At 34.3% G+C, this 22,044-nt stretch overlaps 2 protein-coding genes across 5 annotated transcripts; both read right to left on the bottom strand.

Annotated features, from left to right (window-relative positions):
• LOC109343153 (probable 1-acylglycerol-3-phosphate O-acyltransferase) lies at positions 758-12,228 on the bottom strand. Of its 4 annotated transcripts, XM_019581320.1 has the most exons (12): positions 11,920-12,228; positions 11,347-11,379; positions 10,932-11,040; positions 6,301-6,542; positions 5,188-5,424; positions 5,009-5,055; positions 4,795-4,913; positions 4,555-4,703; positions 2,814-2,923; positions 2,636-2,735; positions 1,415-1,538; positions 758-1,333 (listed from the first exon to the last, which is right to left on the bottom strand). In XM_019581320.1, exons 4-12 carry the CDS (start codon positions 6,504-6,506, stop codon positions 1,208-1,210), a joined length of 1,218 nt encoding a protein of 405 aa, XP_019436865.1. In that variant the 5' UTR covers positions 6,507-6,542; positions 10,932-11,040; positions 11,347-11,379; positions 11,920-12,228; the 3' UTR covers positions 758-1,207. The 4 variants fall into 4 exon arrangements, with proteins under 4 accessions (XP_019436865.1, XP_019436867.1, XP_019436866.1 ...); XM_019581322.1 differs by lacking the exons at positions 10,932-11,040; positions 11,347-11,379; positions 11,920-12,228 and adding an exon at positions 6,639-6,744 and having other exon boundaries at positions 6,301-6,498; XM_019581321.1 differs by lacking the exons at positions 10,932-11,040; positions 11,347-11,379; positions 11,920-12,228 and adding an exon at positions 6,639-6,699.
• On the bottom strand, positions 12,079-21,766 carry LOC109343152 (lysine-specific histone demethylase 1 homolog 3-like). Its single transcript, XM_019581317.1, is given in 10 exon segments — positions 12,079-12,320; positions 12,604-12,678; positions 12,846-13,547; positions 14,527-14,945; positions 15,490-15,583; positions 15,741-17,676; positions 17,678-18,015; positions 18,204-18,345; positions 19,209-21,264; positions 21,614-21,766. Coding segments are annotated over 9 exon segments (5,724 nt in total). The 5' UTR covers positions 21,161-21,264; positions 21,614-21,766; the 3' UTR covers positions 12,079-12,254.

Raw genomic sequence — 22,044 nt, 5'->3', positions numbered from 1 at the left:
TTAGATTTTTTTTTGTTAATAATTGCTTTTAAGGATAATTTGAAGAATAAAAACATATTAAAAAGAGGGCACTACGGAGTATGGACTATGGACATTCAATAAAACCTGGAATTTAATTGCTGACGTCAATTCGCGCCCAACAAGGCAACAACGATGTGTCACTGACAAAGTTTAACTTCAGTAGCAGTCCACACGCTTTCTGTGTGTGGGGAAATGAGCAAGTTAAAATAACAGGGAGGAAATGACTGAATGATATTTTCACTTTTTTTTTTGTTGTTGTTATTTTTCACCTCCAATTTAAGATTATTTTAAGAGTATAATATTTACAAATCCTGAATAGATTTTCATAGATTACTATATTTTCTACAATTCACATTTATTTTAATATTTTATTCAACTCATGCCATTTTTTTGGTATAGTGAAGAAAGATGACTTAAGAATTGGAGTGCAGTGGTTTAATGGTTATAGTGAAGGAGATTGAATGTGGAATTTCACCCATAACAAAATACTAACAATTGTTTATGTAAAAAAAAACTTAACAAACTAATGATCTATGCGTCATACAGTTTATAAACACAATTTGGCAAAAACAATTAATAATAATTTGACCCAATAAAAAGGTAGGATAGAATTTTTCTTTTCAACTCTCACTCAAACCATGGCTAAATCATGTTTGAACACGACTTTGTGAAGCATAAGGATGTGCACATCCATAATCTAAACAAGGTACATGTCTTAAACAGAAAGAGTCGGATGAAAGGTATAAGGATTTTGTTTTAACATTACAGTTTATTCTACATTTTCAATCTCAACACCAATAAATAAACATCATACTTACAAGTTGTAATTCTTTTTCTTCTGATTTCACTTACATTTGTAAAATGCATTTGACTGAAGCAAGATTGAAGATGGCTTCACTAAAATACAGAAGGTAATTTGTAAAAAATAATAAAAATACGACTTTTGAATGAAACCAAATTACAACCCCTAGGGTGCTAGTGCCATCACTCTTGGTGACTTATCCCATGACCTTGTGTTCACTTTCACCATAACCATTCCAAGTTTTCTCACACTCATGATGAGAGATCTTGGGGTGGTGATTGATAGAGTAAAGATGTGGTCGTCGGATAAATTATGAAGAGGAACGACACTCAAACCCGCCGTAGAGATTGTAATTTGGTTTCAGTATAATAATTTACGGCCGCTCTATGCAGATGTTAGCCCTTCAGGAAGGGACTCACTATCAGGATCAGGCCTAAGATACCTTCGACAAGCATAAAACATAGCTGAATGGAAGCTAGATGGGTTGTCAATAAACACAAAGTGCCCAGCCTGCAACAAGTAAGGAAATTTGTTAATTCAAACAAAATATTGAAGTGGTTTCTTTTTCTTTGGGAATGAAGAAAATGATACCTGCGGAACCCTGATGATTTCACATGGAACCTTCATTTGCTTCCGAGCTTCTTGGGCCCCTTCATAATTCATCCAGTCTTGGAAACCATATATGAAAGTGGTGGGCACCTTCCACTCTGAGGCACTGTTAACATGGGTGGAGGTAAAAAACATTACACAAACACCAAGTTAAAGACTACAAGTAGTACATCAAGTTAAGAGAACAGGGATTTTAGAACCTAACACCTATAGAGATATGAAAAGCCTTGACATGATGCATTAGCCTGTGGCAGTAAATTTACACCCATTCTTATCTTTAAAGACACATAATTCCTTGGTCATCTTTTCATATGATCAGTATTTTGGATGTTTTCACAGAAATTATAAACCATAGAAACTTTAATTTACCTTATGGTCTGTTTCTTAAAAAAATTGGTTGGTAGTTGGACATTTGCAAGAATGAGTTTGGTTCTCAGATGCAAAAGGATTCAATATTCAGCAACTAGATATGAGCCATGAACCAATAAACCCAAGTGTAGTTTTCCAACTTAAATAAAAAAATTAAATCCAGCCACAAATACTAAGGCTAGGAAAAGAACATTGACACATGAAGACTTCAGAATTAAGATGGCTTCCGTGCAAGAATCAATTTTTATCCCAGCCAGCAAACATCTATGAATTACAAATCAAAGGTGTAGTCCATCACTTCATATACTGTTGTAACTTGTACTGGTAGTGTGTAGTATCAGTTCCAATCTTCACTCTTTTCTCTCATTCTTTCCTTCCTTTCCTTATTTAGAGGAGACCATGCACATATGGTGTTTATTTTTGTTTCTTTCTGACAGTTTCATATAATGTTGTAGCAAGATTACATCATTTCAATACACAAAAACAAATCACCATGGTCCTAAAATATTTTTTTCAGAAGGAGGTCAATACATTCTTGGACCAAACTGACTTCAAGAAGTATGAATATCAAACAACTATTTTTTAAACAAAATGGCATGTCACAAAAGACTAAATGACTGATATTGTATCATATATTCATGTATATCTCGGAAGAAGAAAAATGGACACGGGATCATTGTACTGTAAAAGTAATTATCACCTGAAATCCAAATAACATTTTTTTACTAATTACAATTTACAACTAATCAGCTGAAGACAGACTATATTTTGATTTAGCAAAGTAGAAATGAATTGATATTTCAATAATGAATAGTAGGAGGATGATCACCAAACCTGTGAAGAAGGGGTGTTCTAGCAAATGCTCCAAATGAAAATATATACTTTAAGCACTGCTCGCCGCTAGGTTTGGCAGCTAAAGTATGGTATACGTAATCTTCAATGGTGGGAAAAAACACCAATCAGAATTTACTCTAACATCTAAGCCACAAATCAATCGGTTATCTCAGCATACCTGTCAGCAATGTCGTTTCAGATTCATTCAGTATTTCCCCAGTTGTATATTTAACAAACCTACCACTTGTATACCGGCGGACTAGATCAGGACCCAATGGACCTAAACCCCTGCCACAAATAAGTGGAGAAATATTAAGAGCATACACTTGGGGGTGTTCACGGTTTGATTTTAAACAGTTTTAAGGTAAAAAGTAATTTGATCCAAACATGTTTTCTAGCTACAGTTCCGTCTGAATTGGATTAACCAACACAATATAAACCTATTTTTGACTAACAAAAGAGCTAAATGTAAGTCTAAATAACAGCAGCAAAAATACATTAGAAGTCCAAACCTCCAACCATTTACCAAGTCATATAAACCACTGATAATCTGGATACTTAGGGCAATATATATGGTAAAAATGTTCAGACAAAGAAGTTAACCATCCATGTTATATATATGTTGTGGAATTATAAGAATACATGTTTGATTAAATTGCTATTTTTCAAATTGTCATATACTTATTTTATTTTTATCCGCCTTACACTTTCGAGAATATTCCTTTTCTATTCTAATGTTAATTTCTATGCAATTTTAATTTGTAAATATTATTCACATGCAAATATAATTTGCAAAATTATTATCATAAACCATAGACATATGGCAGTAAATATACACTAAGTCTTATCTTTAAAGACAAATTCCTTGGTCACACCTTCATAAGTTTAGTATTTTAGATATTTCCACAAACATTCTAAACCATAGAAAACTTCAATTTACCTTACAGTCTGTTTCTTAAATTTTCTAGGAGGGGGATCCGCAAGAAAATTGAAAGAATAAGGTGGAGGATAGCCCAGTAGTTAGTGGTACAAGGAGACTAATAAAAAAAATATAAGTGAAACCATTAAAAAGGACTCAGATTTAAATGGAATTTCTGAAGACATAGTTTGCCATAGGATGTATGGGCGTCTTGTACACATCAATAAAAACCCATCTGAAATCAGCAAAGATAATTAAGACAACGGATCAGAAATGCTAACATGGGAACGTGAAAAACTGTATGACTTCAACTATCATTAGTGATAGGGTAGGTATAGGGTAGTAGAAAAGATGTTTTTTGTTAGTTGTTTGAATTAAATAAAGAGGGAATTCCTAGAATACCCTTACTAGTCAGTTAGACTAATGTATTAGTTGTATAAATAGAGAAGGGAAAGCTTGTAAGAGAGGTTTTTTTGGGAGAAGTTGTAATTGGGAACTGATTTAGGAAATCAGTTAGGGAAGTTACTCTCTTGCCAAAGGAGTTCTTCATCATTGTATACACACTTTCTGCAATAATACAATTTACTGGTCAAGATCACATTGATCTTGTATCAATTCTTTCTTCTATTCTCTACCTACTGTTTCTGTTTGATACCAGTTCTATCAATTAGATACAAGCTTTCATTTGAAGGGCAACTATCATATGATTTAGGTGTGTAGTATGTATTTGCCGCCAGAATATTCTAGTCCAATAATTAGATGCATTAATCTAGCTTTTGGAATCCAATCATTTGGGCATAATATACAAGCATGTCATACAACAAGGCAGGCACAAAAACATAAATGATAATGTTGTAGTCTTTATTTTCTGATGTCTTCATCATAGCCATATTTTGAGAAAAATGCAAACACCTCAAGGCAGGCCAATATTTTTGTGTGAAGAAGGTGTTCAATTACCTATATAAAGTAGAATAGATGAACAAGAAGACAGTAGTTTTACCTGATAATTTTCAGAGGTGTAAAACCAGATTCCCAAATATGGTTAAGAATTGATCCTTTCCATGTTTCTAAGAACTTTGTAATCCTCTCTGTTTCTGATGAAAATCCAGCAGGTCCTACCAAAATCAAGTGCTGTACGTGCTCAGGGTGCTATATATGAATATCAAGATATAAATCAGAACAGTTATGAAGGGGGAAAACCCAAATAAGTCAATTTAACACAATGTAGAAAGACAGTCACCTTAAGCGCATACTTGGAAGCAATATAGCCGCCAAAAGAATGCCCAAGTAGTATAAAATTGCTCAAGTTTTTGGCTTTTCTCCATTCCTCAAATGAATCAATGAACCATGATTCAGTTTCTGTAGTATGAATGAGAAATTTAGTATTTTACTACATTAACTTTCAGGTTAAGCAACAAATAAAACTTTCCTATTACAAAATAACTAGCATTGACCTTCAGTGGTTCTGCATGTAAAGTCGGGCCTACTAGATCCACCCCAGCTGCACAAAAAAAAAGAAGTTTCAAGGGAAAGGAGTGATGATAAATATGCAGACCTAAATTTGACACAGTCTTGTCCGTCAAATTTAATTAGCAAGCAGAAAAACATTAGGATCAAGAGAAGCATAACGCACCCTAGTTGATCAATAGCAATGACTCTAAAACGACTAGCAAGAGCATCAAAATTGCGAAAAAAGAAACCCTGAGAAGCAGCATATCCATGAACCATTACAAGCGTAGGAGAATCCTCTTTACTGTCAAATGTAACAGTATTAATAAACTGTGGCTCATTGCTTGATGAACGGAACCATCTAACTCTGGAATCAGGTGGGCCAGAGCCAATATTAACTTGTTCTTGAACATAGGGAGTCCTGCCCAAAAAAAAAATCCATAAAAATCCTAGATATTCAATATCCATTTACAGGAATAGACGTTAAGATTAATACCAATGGTAGCTACCAATTCCAGATAAACACCCTTTGTTGCAACATATATTCAGAGGTGCAAAAATTGTAAAATACTCACTTTCATAGATGTCTATAACTAGTTAGCAGAACTGCAACAGAATGAAGTTTATCACATATTCCCAATTCCAAAACATTAAAACCATATAGCAAATGAATCATGGCATTTCACGATCAAGTGACAGTTAAAAAAACAGTTCAGGCAAACATAAGCAACGATTTCCGGAGAGACTATTGCATAAACTTAGAACACTAAAATTGGGTATACTACCAACCACATCATAAATTATGAAAGATTACAGTAACTAATTACTTATTAAGGGGGTGTCTACAAGAGCTTAGAGAGTTTATTTCAGCTTATCTTATCTTAAAAGCACCCCCAAGCAGGTCTTTGATAGAGCTTAAGAAAATAAGCTACGACCTTCCTATAAGCTCCTGAGCTTATTGCAATAAGCGAAAAATAGCTCATGAGAAGCTCATAAGCTCTCACGTCATCAGATAAGCACTTAATTTTTTTCTTTGAGAAGCGCTTACTAAAGCTGTTTAACAAAACGCGCTATAATTAAAATAATCACTTATTAATTAATAAAATGATTGTAAGTTCAACTAACTTGAGAACTCTTAAGTTTATATAATAATTTCTCATCTGATTTTTTTTGTCAAAATACAGTTAACAATTGCAAAACAGACACAACAATCTAACACGATCCAAAATTTGAAATAATTAACATAACAGTATGCAAATTGTGAAGAAATAAAAAATTAGGTTTATGAAATAGTTACTTGACAAGAGAAAGAAGACGCTTCTCTGCATTGATGATGTGATCGGTTGAAGTAGGAATCCAACGAAGGATAGAAGGCCAGAAACTACGAGTATTGGAAACAGTCGTTGTTGTTGTTGTTGTTGCAGAAGAAGAAGATTGGAGGTTGCTGCTTTTGCCTATATTTTCCGCCATTGTTGCAAACCAAGGGAACCGAATTCTGTTCATAAATTACAAAAGAAAAGAAAAGCTGTTTCTCTTTCGCTGTGAATTGAAATCGCTTATTCAGAAAAAGCTATATATTATATTGAATTATTAGAAGAAGCATAGAATGAGAGTAGCGAGGTTTTGAGTTTTGACCTTGGGAAGAAAAGAAGACGGTGGAAGTTGAAAGTTAGAAGAAGAAAAGCGTGTCGATATGTTATTATGGTTAAGTGAAAGATAGCCTGCCAGCTAAACCAGTTTGGCTTGGTTTGACTACATGATATGTCATACAAATTATGTTATTGCATATACAATTGTTATTGAATAGAAAAAAATTAATTATTAATTTTTTAATATTGAAATATTTTTTTCAACCAATTCTAAATTGATGGTACAAGCAATGACATAATTTATGAAACAATAGATATATTCATATTTAAGTAGACTCAAATGAAGGAAATAATTATCATATTCATGCCACTAAGAAAACACAAGGATTCCTATTTTCCATGATTAAGCCAATTGGCTGAATCCCATGAAACCATTTTATAGAAATTTATTGATATCCTTTTTTATAAAGTAAATCGATTTCCATTTTTGAATAATCAAATATCACTTCCGCTACTATTATAGTAAAAAATTCCATTTTTATGTGGAAAATGCCTATATCAATAATTATAATTTTAGATATGGACAATTCCTCAAGACTGATAAATTCAGTAGAGAGTAATAATAAATTCAAAGTAATGTTTCCTGCAACATATTTAATAATATAATATTATATTTTAAATCATATTTTTAAGAGAAAAAGATGTGTATACTGATAGTGTAAGAGTTTTTTACACTGTCACTATATTATCTAGTGTTCATTTTTAATTATTTTTGACTTTTCAAAAAAAGTAATTCAAATGAAGGATAAATGATGCACTGATAGTGTATAATTCTTTACATTGTCAGTGCATCAATATTATATTCTATTTTTAATTGTTTTTTTGTTAATTATTTAAAGCATTTTTGTGACAATAATTTAATACCTACAATGCAGAAATCATTTCATATGTTCTTTACTTTTATTTTTTGCATGTTAAATTTTATATATAATTATAAGTAATATTTAGAAGATATTATCTAAAAAATATATAAGATTAAATTCAAATTTAAAAGTTAATTTAATCCACATTTAATATCAAATTAACATTCGTACCGAAGAAGAATTACATCAGAAAAGAGAAATCTTCCAAACCAATGCAAGTAGATAACACAATTACTAAAGCCCTCAGGCTTCTATCCATGGTGGCAAGTCGCAACTCTACAAGAATACAGTAGCCTAATATAATCTTGTTCATTTCATTCTACTTCATTTAAAATAAATTGATTAATCATCTAAATAAATTAATGAAGGTGTTGAAATAAATAAAACAGAATTGATGGATAATCAAGATGTTAAAATAAATAAAATACAATTGATGGATTATTACGGTGTTAAAAGTTAAAACAAATAAAGCACAATTGATACTTATTAATTTATTATGTATATAATATATTTTATTGACAGAGCTAAAACATAATTTGCGTCTATGCCTTGGAAGATATTTGTTTTTAGCTGCTAGTTGAGACACACAAGATTTTAAAATTATTACATTGTTCTTTAAATTGTTAATTACCTAATAAGGATTTTGAAGTTTTTTATTTCTTAGTAAAAATGGCTAAATGAAATTGTTAATCAGCTGAAATATTATTAAGATAACTATTTAAATAATTTATTATTTTTGTTATTTTTCATTGATAAATTCCATATTTTTCTCAATTAGTTAGAAGCATAAAATAAATGATGATAAATAAACTCTTCTTTTCCATTCTAATTTAAATTAATTAATTTTGAAGGTCTATTTTTTTTACTTTTTAATGTGATTAATTCTACAGTCAGTTTGCCAAGGTGAAAAATATTGAAATCTTTATTTAACTTTTATCATAAAGATTAGATAATTTGGATTTCAAGACTCAATAGCGTTGGAACATGTTTCATGTCTAGTAGAGCTTTTACAAATGTATCTACAAATCACACACAGGTTGAGAGATCCCAACATAGAATCTTGTAGAAAGTGAACTGAATTTTTGTGGAGAATGATTATTGGTTAACAATAAACCTATTTCCTATTATCTTGTTTCCAACTATGAAAATAAAACTTATAAGACGATTATTTATTTGATGCATAAAATATAATATTGGCAAAATTCGTCTTTTGCTCAATTATCTAGTTTTTTTAATTTAGTCAAGTAGTTTTTATTTGTGCTAAATAATCCTCTAAGTTTGTAAAAATTAACCGTATTGGATTTTAGACTTCTATCTTTTTCCTTCTCTAGCAACTCTACCACCATTTTTTTCATGTTGGGGATATTTTTCCATTGCTAAATTTGAAGTTTCCTATTAGAGTTTCAAATTTTCCTCTTTCCTCCAAACCAAAACCAAGTGATTGTGTCAAGGTTTCAAGATTTTGCTCCTTATTATGAATTTGGGGGTGTTGAAGTTAAAGGAAAAAGGGGAGGGAAGAGAGGGTAAAATAATATGCTATTACAGTTTAATAGAAGGACCAATGCTAATGTTTACCCAAAACTATTTTAAAATAACAATTAGAAACCAAAACAATAATTTTGCATAAATATTTTATAACATCTAATACTCCTAGACACCATGTGCCTATCAGTGGAAACATCATTTTCCCAATATAAATGCAAGATTAAATCTTTCAGGGTTCATATTTTTGGTCAAGCAAACATATCTCATAAGAGGCAATTTTGTTTCAGTAAAAAACATTCACAATATAATAAGGCTAATTCTCTCAATTAGTATTCTCTTCATACGCAAACACAGATGTTACTTAAAAGGAAAAATAAATATGCACCACTTAATCAAATACATGTGAGATTCATATTTTGAAATATAAGAGAAATAAGAAAATACATTACTTATTATAAATAAATATTTAAATTAGTAATATATAACTAAATATAATTAAATATAGTTATGAACCAACAAATGTAACATAACAAACAATTTCAAAGACAATACAAACTTCACAAGTGACACAGTGGGCGAAGGTCGTAAGATATTACCTTACATTACTTCAGCAATACAGTAAAAATACATTACATTACATCAATAATTATATACATCTTATATTTATACAATTTTCTCGTTTTTTTACGTGATAAGATTAGTGTAAAGGTAAATGGTAATAAAAAGGTTATAAATAAATAAAAAGAAGTTATAGGAATACTTAATAAATTCACTAATAAATCTTTTTCCTTAGCAGTACCATAAAAATCATGAGAGATCAAATACCACTCATCAATCAAGGATATGTTTGCGATTTGAGTTTTGGAGAGGGAAGAATGGAAATAAAAAAATTCAAAATCAACTCACAAATATATTTATGAGCTACCAAGTCTACATTTTCTCTTCCTTTCTATCTAAAACTTATCTCAAAAACAGACCCTAAGTTACAATAATGTATGAGAAGTGTCAAAGCTCAAGCATGAGTGCAACCGTGCAAGATTCACCTTCTCATCTATAGTTATTTTCGAACTATAGATAGCATTCATGTAAATAAATTTTAGATTTCACGGGGCCACAACCTGAATTTGTATGCACTTGAAAATACAAAATTTAGAGGTAAAAATCAAGTTAATTTTAAGTTACGGAACTTAAAAGTCTTTAGTCAACCTAGAAACAAATAAAGCAGAAGAGGAATCCCACACGTTTGGTGTATTGATATTATTGAGTAATGGCATTTCATTATCAAACAATCATAAGCACAAATCTATAACATAAGGAAAATACCAGTATATAAATATATTATATACACAGCCCACATAAGGACCATTCAAGCAACTGCATATTTTTTCATTTTATTTTTTTACATGGATGGTATTACAGAATAAATGGAACATATATGCACTGTTAGTGTAAAGATTTATACACAGTCAGTATATTATAAATTATTCATTTGTATTACTTTTTTTGTAGAGTCAATGATAATACACTGTCATTACATATTTTTTTCCTCTTACCGAATATAAAAATCTATCAAATGAGAAAATACCAAACATATATCATCTACCTAAAAGCTTCAAATAGTTCTAACAAGTTGATGTGAGAAAACAACTGAATATGATTTTAAATTAATACAACTTTGTGCACCTTAAACAACAGTTTTAAATTGGAGGGTGCATGTCAAATGCATCAAAAATTAAAGACACAAAGATAATTTTGTATTGGGGGTATGCACACAATCCAAAATAGCTAATCTCAAAATTAGGACTAGTACTAGTAAACAAAGAAAATACAATTTGGTTAAGCATCAAAACACACCAGATTCAAAATAGCTGCGACCAACATGAAGGTAAATTTATAAGCATTAATGATTGAGAGTAAAATAATTTGCTTACGATGACAAGAATGTACTCAGGAATCACCCCTTCTAGATATTGGATTTTAATTTCCCTGGCAGCCATAATTAATTTTACCCAATAATGCATACTGTGGCAGGAAGATAGTCTGCAGCAGAAACAAGAGAACTAGAATCACAATAGGGACATCAACCTTAACACCAAAAGGGGGCATTAAAATTAAGGGACCATAACATTAAGAGAACAAAAAGCAACGGAAAATGTATAAATCTTGTACACATGTTGTCTTTTAGCCACAACTAATCAAATATTATTCATCATTAAAGTAACAATGTAAAAAAAGACCCGAACTTCAAAGTTATCATAAGATTTTGATTGGCTGCACATAATTGGCTATGAAGGTAAGAGTTGAAACAAACATCAAATCAAAGGGAAAGGGCAAAATACCTATTACCTCCCATCTGTGAATGACATAATCTTTCTCAGCCTAGCAACCAATAGAGAGATGTGTAAGCAAATAATTAGCACTAGAGAACAGCCAAGACAGAACACTGACATTTGGTCAACACAATTTAAAAGATGTCGGCATCCCCATGGCGCAATCCTTTGAATCATAAATATTGCTAAATGAAGGGCTAGTTTGGTAAGGATACCATGTTTGTAGTTAATTTCTTTTGGAACACACGTGGAAGCTGACTACACTATAGATAAGCCAAGGTACACAGAGAAATAGACAGAGAGATGAAACCGGTGGCATAGTTATTTTCTACTTGTGAGGATGAAATTGAAGTTACTATTTGATGTTAAACATAAATGATGCTACTAGGCCATAGGAAATGTCAATGCATGCTTGTCATCACTAAATAATCCTAAGCTGTACAAATTTCTAAAGTCAAAATGATGTATTGTCCGTAAGAAACCCCTTTAATCAAAACAGGGTCTAAACTTTCCACCCACAGATATAAACCTCAGACAGAAGATAAAATATTAAACCATGGATGACTACAATCTGCTGTTATCTTCGAACCTGCTGATGCCAGTCCCACGGAAGATCCAACTGATATTTGCATTGGACCTGTTTATAAAAGTAGTAAGGCCTGTTCACTGGTAATCCATCATTAGTGTTTTAGTATTCTGTTCAAGGTTGCCAGTAGGAAGAATTAACATAGAGCCCACTCAATTTGGATTGATCAGATTTTATCTGTTTCTTTAATGGCACCTTCTGGATCATTTACATTGGTAGATTGAGGTGCTCATCAGAAAAAATGTCAATGGCCACAAAACTGTGAGAACTGAAGTACCAGACTTACGCAACTATTACACAGAAGTCCAAAAAGTACAGGTTATTCCCAACCAGGAACATTAAGATTTCATATCTGGTTTTATTGCCATGTGTCTCTCAATCAATGTGTCCACAAAGGAGCGAATCTGCATGTTTTAGGCATCAAACCAAAGTCAGTGAGAAAGAAAAAAGTCAAGAGAATGACAGAAGCACCTGAGGCCCCATTCACAAAATAAGCCCAACAATCATGGCAAAAAATGGTTAACATTAAAGCCAACCCCAGCTCACTCCAAAGAAGCTGGTTTGGGAGCAAAAAATCATGTGAACATCACAAACATGAAAACATTCTGAAAAGAAATGTTAGGAAGGAAAACTGCCAAAAGATTAGTAGATAGACCAATTATTGTAATGGAAAATTACAGAAAGTACCTTAGTCTTTCGCTTAAAATCTAGAAACTCATCAACAGTCATGGCTTTTTCTTTATCTGTGGCTTTCTCAATGACCTGAAATTAAACCCAGGAAGGTAAGAAATGAAAGAAGACTGTCTCTTGACACTATTGTCCTAGATCAGATATTCCTTTTAACCTCCTATCCACCTTACAAAAGACAGTAACACATTCGGAATTCAGCAAATATAAGGAGAAGCAACGAAGTGGAGGATGAAAATTACCTTTGTTGCACTTTTCTTCATTATAGCCTTGTAGCCATCCTTGTCTAGTTTCCTTGCTTTATAAAGGGGCATAAGTAGTGATCCAACATAATCCACAACAGCCTGTTTAATATGATCTGCTCCACGGGAGTGATGACTTTTCAAGGCTTCCTTATTAACAGTAACCTGTGAAATTGAGCTTTCATTTGCCATACCATCATGCTTCCAGCTGGGTAACCTTGAACATCCATTTGAATCCTCCTCATCCTTCAAACTTATGCTTGGATTAGAAAAATAAGAATCGGCTGCAGCTGCTTGAGATTGCCATCTGTCTATGGCATCAGAATCTTTTATTCCCACACCACCAGCTGTGTCAATCCAAGCTTTTGTATATATACTGCTGTCCACAGCAACACTTTCTCCTGAGTTCTCTCTGAAATTCAAGTGGCTGGCAATCTCATTTGAGTGACTTCTCTGTGAAAGGTTATCAACTGGCATTCTAGAATTATCAAGGTTAACACAAGCAGCAGAAAAATCAACAGACCAATCCCGAACTCTGCAATTCCTCGAATCAATCTCTGAAATACAATCTTGCCTTCCCAAAGCACCAGACCACTTTTTTCTATTATCACACTCATCATTTTTTGAAGCGAATTTCTGGAATGAGGGTATCTTTGGAAGCTGTAACAACTTATTGCGCCTGGCTTCTGCCGCAGCATATGCCTGCAAAGAACAAGAATCACCAACAAATTTAACGAACATGGGAATCAAATAGCGAAAGGGAGCATATAGGATCTTCAAGAGGCAGTACAATCATCTTTGGATACTTTGTTTCACTCAATCACTTGCCAGGAAAAAGAGTATTTGTCGTGAAAAATATATTTCCAGAAAATGATCATATGTTCCTATTTAGTCAAAGGACTGGGAAAATCCACTCTTTTTATGATCTTATATCAGATTGGGAAATAATATATTTGATGGGGGCAGATGAATACATACAAAAAATCATGAGCTATCCATGAAAGTATAAATAAAGTTCAGAACACAATGGAGATAGAAGCAATGACAGATAAATGGTGAAAGTCAATATTAAAAAGTATTGCTGAATGTCCTTTAGCCAAATCAGAGAAGTAGGATGCAAACACAAAGCGACATAGTGAGATGGCAACATCTAAAACACAAGGACACAGCACAGATAGATATATATTACCCTTCAAGCCAATCTCTGGCTATTGAAAATTATTGACCATCACATGAGATTAAAAATTATATACATATGAACCCATATACAAACTTATGAATAAAATATTAATTAGCATATTATGATATTAACATAAAACTAAATTATGCCTAGTATGTTAGTGCTTAACACATGATCATGGTTTTAAATTGTGGATGCGGTTTGGAGATTCCCAAAACCATTACGTTGCGGAATATTGCGGAAAATGTGGCTGGTACTGTTGCATTGCAGTTTCGGAGACTCTGAAAACCTTAACTTTCCGTCTTCAACTGTAGTCTATTTAAAACCTTGCACCCAACAAAAATAATTTTCATCCGGTAGAGGCTTAGAAGTCATTAGTCATTAGTCATAACTACTGTATGATACTGCAGCAGTAGTTATGAGCAATTTAGCTTGTGACTATCAGAAGCACTAAATAAACAGATTTATGAAATTAAAGCTAAAGTTCCAGGACAAACAAACCTCGGCAGCAGCATGTGCTTGAGCACGGGCAGCTTCTGCAGCAGCTATAGCAGCCCGTTCTTCTTCAGAAATAACATAGCAGTTATCCTCCTTCTCGGTGAGTACTTTGCTAATTGAACCTTGGGACCTGGAAGAGCTGACCTCATGCCTTGAGCCAATTGCTGCTTGTTGTTTTCCTCTATTATCAAGACTACCAGGATGTGTACTCAGAGGTGGTCTTCCTGAGGCTGAATCTTTTAAATGTTTTCTCTTTGATATATCTAAGGCAATTGCTTGTCTTGACAACTTCAAACCCCCATTAAAAGCTTTTTTTTCCTTGCGGAAAACTTCAAGCCATACATTGACCAACTGGCTTGCTATAGCTCGAATATCACGGCTAGCATGCACACAAACTTTTTCCTTCACTGTTTTCCCTATTCCTACACCCAATAATAGCAATACATTAAACAAAAGTACAAGGGAAACTGTGACATCATATTTGCACACGACTCCATCTGATAGCAAAACCTAATGGATTACAAATATATCTATCACTACATAATCAATTAATCATAGTTTAATACTTTAATTACATTAGGCTGACCAGTAGATAGGAATTATGATCAAAAGGAAAAGACAAAAACTAGGTTAGACATTAATTAAAAATATATCTTGTAAAATGGTATGGAAAATATTAATCTTGTATCACCGAAACCAAGTTCCTGCAAGACATAAAGTGTGAGTACAAGGGTTCAAGCCCCAGTAGCTGCACAATTTCCCTCCTTCCCCCTCCACGTCAAAGACTATGCCTATAAGAAAAGTTCCATCCAACCAACCAAGTATTTCTCCCTCTGAATATTACATATATTATACAACGCATTACACATGGATAAGATACGGTAATAAAACCCCATCACATAAATTTAAGTGAGTACATGAACAGACTGATGCAAATTCATACACTAAAAAAAGTCACATTATTACCTGACAAGCGTACAGCAAGTAGATCAGTTGAAACACGCACAAGAAGACGCACACAGTGCCGCAAGAGTTGGGTACCGTCCTTCCCCATTGAATCCTGTGATGAGATATGGACTATGAAGCACTAAATCTAAAAAATTGTGTACCCATAAGATAAAGGTGTTTCACTTTATAACAGTAAAGCTTGCATGCACTATCTATTCGAAAAGATACAAAATAATTTGAAAGTAATACATCAAGTGATGCAAAAGTACCAGTATCCATGAGTTGAGAACAGCTAGCCCCTCTTTACTCCCAGCAAAGGACTTCAAGTTTCCAACAGGAAGGCATAGCAATTCTTTGGCCACATGCAAGCGCCCAGCATTGGTTTTCGCATTAAGGAACATTTCCCTTAGTAAAGCTTCCCGGGTTAAGATTTGAGCACCATCCAAAGAGTTCTTGTAGAATAAGTTAGAAAGCTCTACTGCGTTTAGTCTCTTTGTTATATCCCTAACTTCATTTTCAGTATCTAACTGTCTCGAAGCAGCTTCCATTGCTTCCACCTCTGCAGTGTAATCATTTCCAGTGCTCAATATATCAATTATGCGAACAGCCTCCCGTAGTCCACTCATCATTGCACCACCAACTGTATCAGGGTGCTCTTTGCAGGTCGCTTCACCAGCAAAAAACATGCAGTTATCTACTGGCCTCCCTAATATATCATAGTCTTCTCCTGATGCTCCAATAGCAACATACGAATAAGCACCATAGCTAAAAGGATCCCTACCCCAATCAGTCACAACATGTCCAACAGGATCAGGTACTGAAGCCTCCCCAAATAGTTTACGGAGAACTTTCAATGCATGGTTGACATGATCAGAAGAGCTCAAGCTCTGACCATCTATGGCTGCCTTACCAACCACTAATGCTATAAGGACAGGAGCCCCGACTGTTTTCCTAACATTCCAGAACATAAAGCAGTGACCTCTTTTGCCTCTTTCCTCAGATGTTGCTCCAAAGTAATCCACAGCATCATCCCAAAACACACAAGGAAATTCCAAAATGACTTTATTGAGAACACCAAAGCCAAGACGCTGAACAGAAGAATATTTCCACGAGGGCAAAGGCGGGGAGAATTGTATAGTTTCAGCCTTCAAACAGCCTAGTGGAACAGTGATGAGGACAGCATCTCCAAAGAATTCATTCCCATTTGACGTAGAAACTTTGACTTTATTATTCTGGTCAGATTCATTGATGCCATAAGATACATTTGTTACGACATGGTTCAAGTGGACTGCAAGCCCTTCTCCTAAAGACTCAACAACAGTGCTGTAACCCCCTTTAATCATACAATGAGCTCCCCCAAATCCTCCATAGACATCATCTTGATTCCAGTAGGGAAGAGAAACTTCTGTAAGCAAAGCAGCACAGCCATACTCCAAATGAGCAAAGTGCCAATCCATAACCCTCCTCTCCAGAGGACTCAAAATCTCCTCATCAATATTTTTTTTCACAGTACAGTCTCTTTCGGAATCAAATGGAGTATAACCAGAATTATGTTTTTCAGTTTCTCCAATACTTCCAGAGCGTGCCATACGGCGAATCTTAAGGGCATATTCTAAACCATCTTCAAGAGACATTCCCATCGCCTGCTCACCTTTCTGAGCAACGAGCAATTCCATGTCATCAAGAAGACTATTGTATTCAGCTTCAAGTGCTTCATCCATATCGGCCGGAACCTTTTGTCCTGTAACTGTATCGTAAAGAGGACAGTCACTGTTTAGCACTGTCAACTCAAGGCCCAACTGAGCACAAACCAATGAGGAAGGATCTGGTCTTCTCTCGGTGGCCACGTCAGCCTCCACACCAGTGATAATGCTAGCACCAAGATCCACTGGGACAGAAAGAGATGAGTGATCTGTAAATACACGACCTCCTATCCTACTCCTAGCCTCAAGTACAATTACAGGAAATCCCTGACGTTTCAAATGACGAGCAGCAGTTAGCCCTGCAGGACCAGCTCCAATGATAATCACTCTGTTTCTAGCCTTTGAATCAGACTGCAGAGGATCACCTATCTGATCACCTACGGCAGATTTAATGCAAGTGGATTCATTGCTTTGCCCTGTAGGTACAATAAAAGTCAATCTGCAATCAGAAATTTAAGAGGAATAGAGTTATTAATAATTGCATGTATAATTCACTAAATTGGTCCTGAATCCCACCATTTTCCTGGCATTCATAATTTTTTCTTTCTTCATGTTGTCTCATATTTGATATAGCCATCGTTGCTGCATTAACATGCCTTCTGTCTTCTGCAGCTTCAGTTTTCAGGTCTTCGTAATACACTGTTGTTAGACTTTTGTTAATCTCCATGGAAGTCTCTGACATTTCAGTCTGACCAACAATAAAGGAAACTCCATCTTCAGAGTCAGCCACCAAAGCTGCGGAACTTTCCTCAAGACCTTTTTCTTCTACAAGTTTACAGCAATCACTTGCACTATTTCCAAGAATCTCCTTCTGAGAGGCAATTCCAACATTTATGTAACCCTGCAAAAACAATTTTATCATTTTAAAATTCAAGCTTTATCAGCAAAAATAAACTGCATATGGTGTTTTGGCCAAAAATATATATTTTAAATTAATAACTTATTAAATATGCATCCATATATTATTGTAGTAAAAGAGCAAAGGAAATAAAAATTGATAGCTGAAAATAACATGATGAACAAACTTACACATTGATCCAGAAATGCATAGACTTCCCTAGTGAGAAAAGAACGGGGACCTTCATCATCAGAATGGATATCACTAACACCACATTCAGCAAGAGGCAAAATCCGTGTAACATCTCTGCTCCAAAGACTTAAGATCTTATTTCTGCAATGTGTTAAATTAAAAAAGGTAGGATTTATTATAACAGGCTTCGCACTGTACAAGAGATGTATCAAATACATCAAGTTTCAGCTGAAGTTTTTTTTAAAACAAACGGAAACTCAAAAATCTATCATAGCCTAGTTTAAGTAGCATTCAAAAAGATGATGTATATCCTAATTCAAGTATCTAACATCGCTGTACAGATTTTTCAAGAAGCATAAAGGCAATTAAAAAAGTAAATCCCATCACTAAATAGCAAAATCAGAAGATAGCAGCTAATCAAGTAAAAACACAGTGATGATTGTACTGCACAACAATAATATGTTAAACAAAACTATTACCAACTTCTGAATAAAACAAGGAACAGCAGTGAAGGATATCAGCTCATTAATCGCAATAGAAGTATTAAGTATATACAATTGACAGTCCTACCAGCAAGACATCTTTCAAATGTAGAAGCATTAGATAGTGATGAAGTAGTCCCAACATAAATCTGTATATGAAAAACTATTACAAACAAATAACAAAAGGAGAGAGAAGAGGAGGACAGGAGATAGATGCTACGAGCACTAACTTTTCCGGTTACTTTCTTTTTAAATGACCATGAGCAAGTTGTTCATCTAGCCAACTATACAAGTGAATGTTAACAGTAACCACACAGCAAGAGTTCAATACCCTAATTTTCATGTTTAAGAAACTAAAACAAATAACACATTCAATCATCACTGACAAAGGATCTAAGACAGTTTCTCTGTAATTAAATCATAACAATAAAAACTCAATACTGAAGAAATATGCAACCTTTCTGAACACTTGGAAAAATCAATTGCAAGCAAACGGAAAGACCTTTTTGAAAGGTTATCTACCTGCAATCCAAGTATTCCCTGAGACCACCTTTACGCTTCAAGATCTCCTTAAATTTTATTTTCTCAATTGGACTAGCTGCATGGGCTTTCAATCCAGCTGATACTGCTGCTACTGCAACACTTTCAGAGTCATAGACAACATTAAAAGATGAATCAAGCTTCGCCCTTGTTCTAAGAGTGTGGTCACCATCTGCAAAAACTTGGCTTTCATGGAGAGATTGATCATTTATTAAAATCTCCCAATCAGCATCCCCCTCATAAGTCATGTCTCCATGCTTATGCATTTTGGCCTTACGCACGGCACGTGAAATGACTGAGATCTTACCATCATTGTTGGCAAAATCAGACAGAGAGGCATGAAATTCTGCATAATTCTCATTTTCATCTGGAATTGCAGATGGAAGGGAGGATCCATCGGATTGAACTGGATCTAAGCATTCCAGAACTGAAGGAGTAGAGTCTTTTGGAATATTACACATTTCTGAAGGTTTCTCTGGGTGATTTGACTCATTAGCCAATTCAGATTCACTGACTTCATTAGACATCATAGGAGATAAGCTACCACCAGCCATTATATCATTTTTTTCAAGTGAAGAACCTAAAGCAAAATCTTTCACTTCAGCCTTTGCATCTGAACTATTATAATCACAGAAACTTCTACCAGATATAAACTCACTTTCAGATTTTACACCTCCATCTTCCTCCACATAGAATCCAGAGAGCTTTAGAGCTTCATTGTCTGAGGATTCCTGGAAAATGTTTCCAGAAACCGTAAAATTATTCTCAATCAATATACTTCCACTCGATTTAATCAAGGATCCAGTGTCATGAGAAGGTAAGGAACTTTCTTTCTCCATAGAAGCAGAAATACTGTGTTTTGAAGAATCATTACACACTTGTGCTAGTTCAATAGTCGATCTATTCTTGAACTCACTCTCAGTACATTCATGTGTCCCTTTCCCTGCTCTTGATAGAGGCAGAGTACGAATTATTTCAACATCATCTAACCTGGAAGAACACGGATTTAAACAAACATTTTCAGATTGCACACAAGACAGTTGTTGCCTATCTCCTTTGCAGACATTAGTTGAGGGAGAGTGATCAGCTAATGATTCATCTGGAATATCACAAATGCCCTCAGCAGTATCCTCTTGAAAACAATCATCAGCATACTTTTGTTTATCAGAAATGGAAGAAAATTCACCCAGAGCAGATGGTTGAGACACAGCACCAGCAAATGTCAGATCTCTTTTACCCGATTCCAAGGCAGGAGCAGATCTAGATTTACATTCACCCGCAGAATCTACAGTTTCAGGAACACTTTCAGAGCCAGGTCTCAAGTCATTATCTACATTCTGACTCCCTTTTTTCTTCTTTGAACTTGAAGAGGCCCGCGATTTCTTAATCAGATTAGATTGCGCCTTTCGGATAATCACTGACAAGGAGTCTTCCATTTTTTCATCAGAAGGGTGCTGTGTGCCATCACCATGCAACATATCTACCACTTTCTCATCCTTCGAGGTGCCCCTTGATTCCTGAGCAACGAAATCATCACCAGACAGATCATGACCCTCAATTCCCCCAACAGAAACATTCAAAGATCTATCAGAATATGACACCAGACCCACGTTCAAAGCAGAACTTCTTCCTCCACTGGCTTCAGATCCCCGATCTCTCTTTGGACCCTTCAACCTCTTCCTGAAACTAGCCAAGGTATCATCCATACCCCCCAAATCCTCGTTATCAGCAACTGAATCTTTCTCAGCAACACCCTTACCATTCTTGCCTCCATCGCCACAAGACCCCTCTGGCGCCAAATTAACCTTCTTCTTAGGCCTCCTTAGCTTAAACATAGAGCCAATGGTCTCATTATCATCCGAATCAAAACCAATTTCCACCGTCTTCGATCTCTTCTTCTTCTTCGCCCCAATCCTAACATCTCCTCCATCCATATTTTCTCACTGTGTAACCCTAGATTTCCAACAGAATCTTCAAATGCTTATATTATCCCAATTCCACTCTTCAAATCAGCATCAATATTTTTCTTCCAACTTCCCTGACATTAGAAAAAACAAAAGGTTAGTTCATATTTCATTGAAAATCCTAATTCAGTTATTACATACAAAAACAAAGCCATAAAATGCAATAGTTACCAAATCCAACAAACTCAACACCAATCAAATCCCCGAACATTAACCCCAAAAAAATTATTATTGATTTCAAACCTTGTGTGTATCATTGAGCAAAAAGAACAAAAAAAATGAAAACCTAAGCACACTAGATACAATATGAGTTATTTGGATATATATAAAACTATGATACAAAAAGTCAGGTATAAAACGATGTCGTACCGCACCTGTTATGTGTTTTTCTCAGATAATGTGACTCTTCTTCTGAATTCGTACCTAAGAGAGTGAAGTCCGCAAAGGTAACAAAAACCAGTAACGGCTTCTCACGTCAAGAGAAAACGTCCGTCTGTTATGTAACTGCGCCGTAAAGACTCACGAAGGAGTGCAATATGAAGGGGAGGGAGAATAATACTAATCCAATTTTGCAATATTAGGAAATTTTAACTACTATTTTCAAAAATTACTTAAAAATAGTATTGTTATTAGAATCGAACTTTTAATTTTTAGTTTATCTGAAAGTTAACATAATCTTATATTATTGATCAACATCAAGTTGATGCGTATCAAAAATGATTTCATATGGCTAATCATAAAAGTTGGGTGTGTTCGGAAGTTCATTATTTTATTAAAAAAGAGAAGAAATTTTTATCTTGAAGCAAAATTTCTAATATTAATTGTACATAAAATTATTTAAAAAAAAATTGCTT

Source organism: Lupinus angustifolius, chromosome LG03 (genome assembly GCF_001865875.1).
Source record: "Lupinus angustifolius cultivar Tanjil chromosome LG03, LupAngTanjil_v1.0, whole genome shotgun sequence".
Classification (NCBI taxonomy): domain Eukaryota; kingdom Viridiplantae; phylum Streptophyta; class Magnoliopsida; order Fabales; family Fabaceae; genus Lupinus; species Lupinus angustifolius.
The sequence above is the reverse complement of the archived record's forward strand: the minus strand, read 5'-3'. Positions and strand labels throughout refer to the sequence as shown.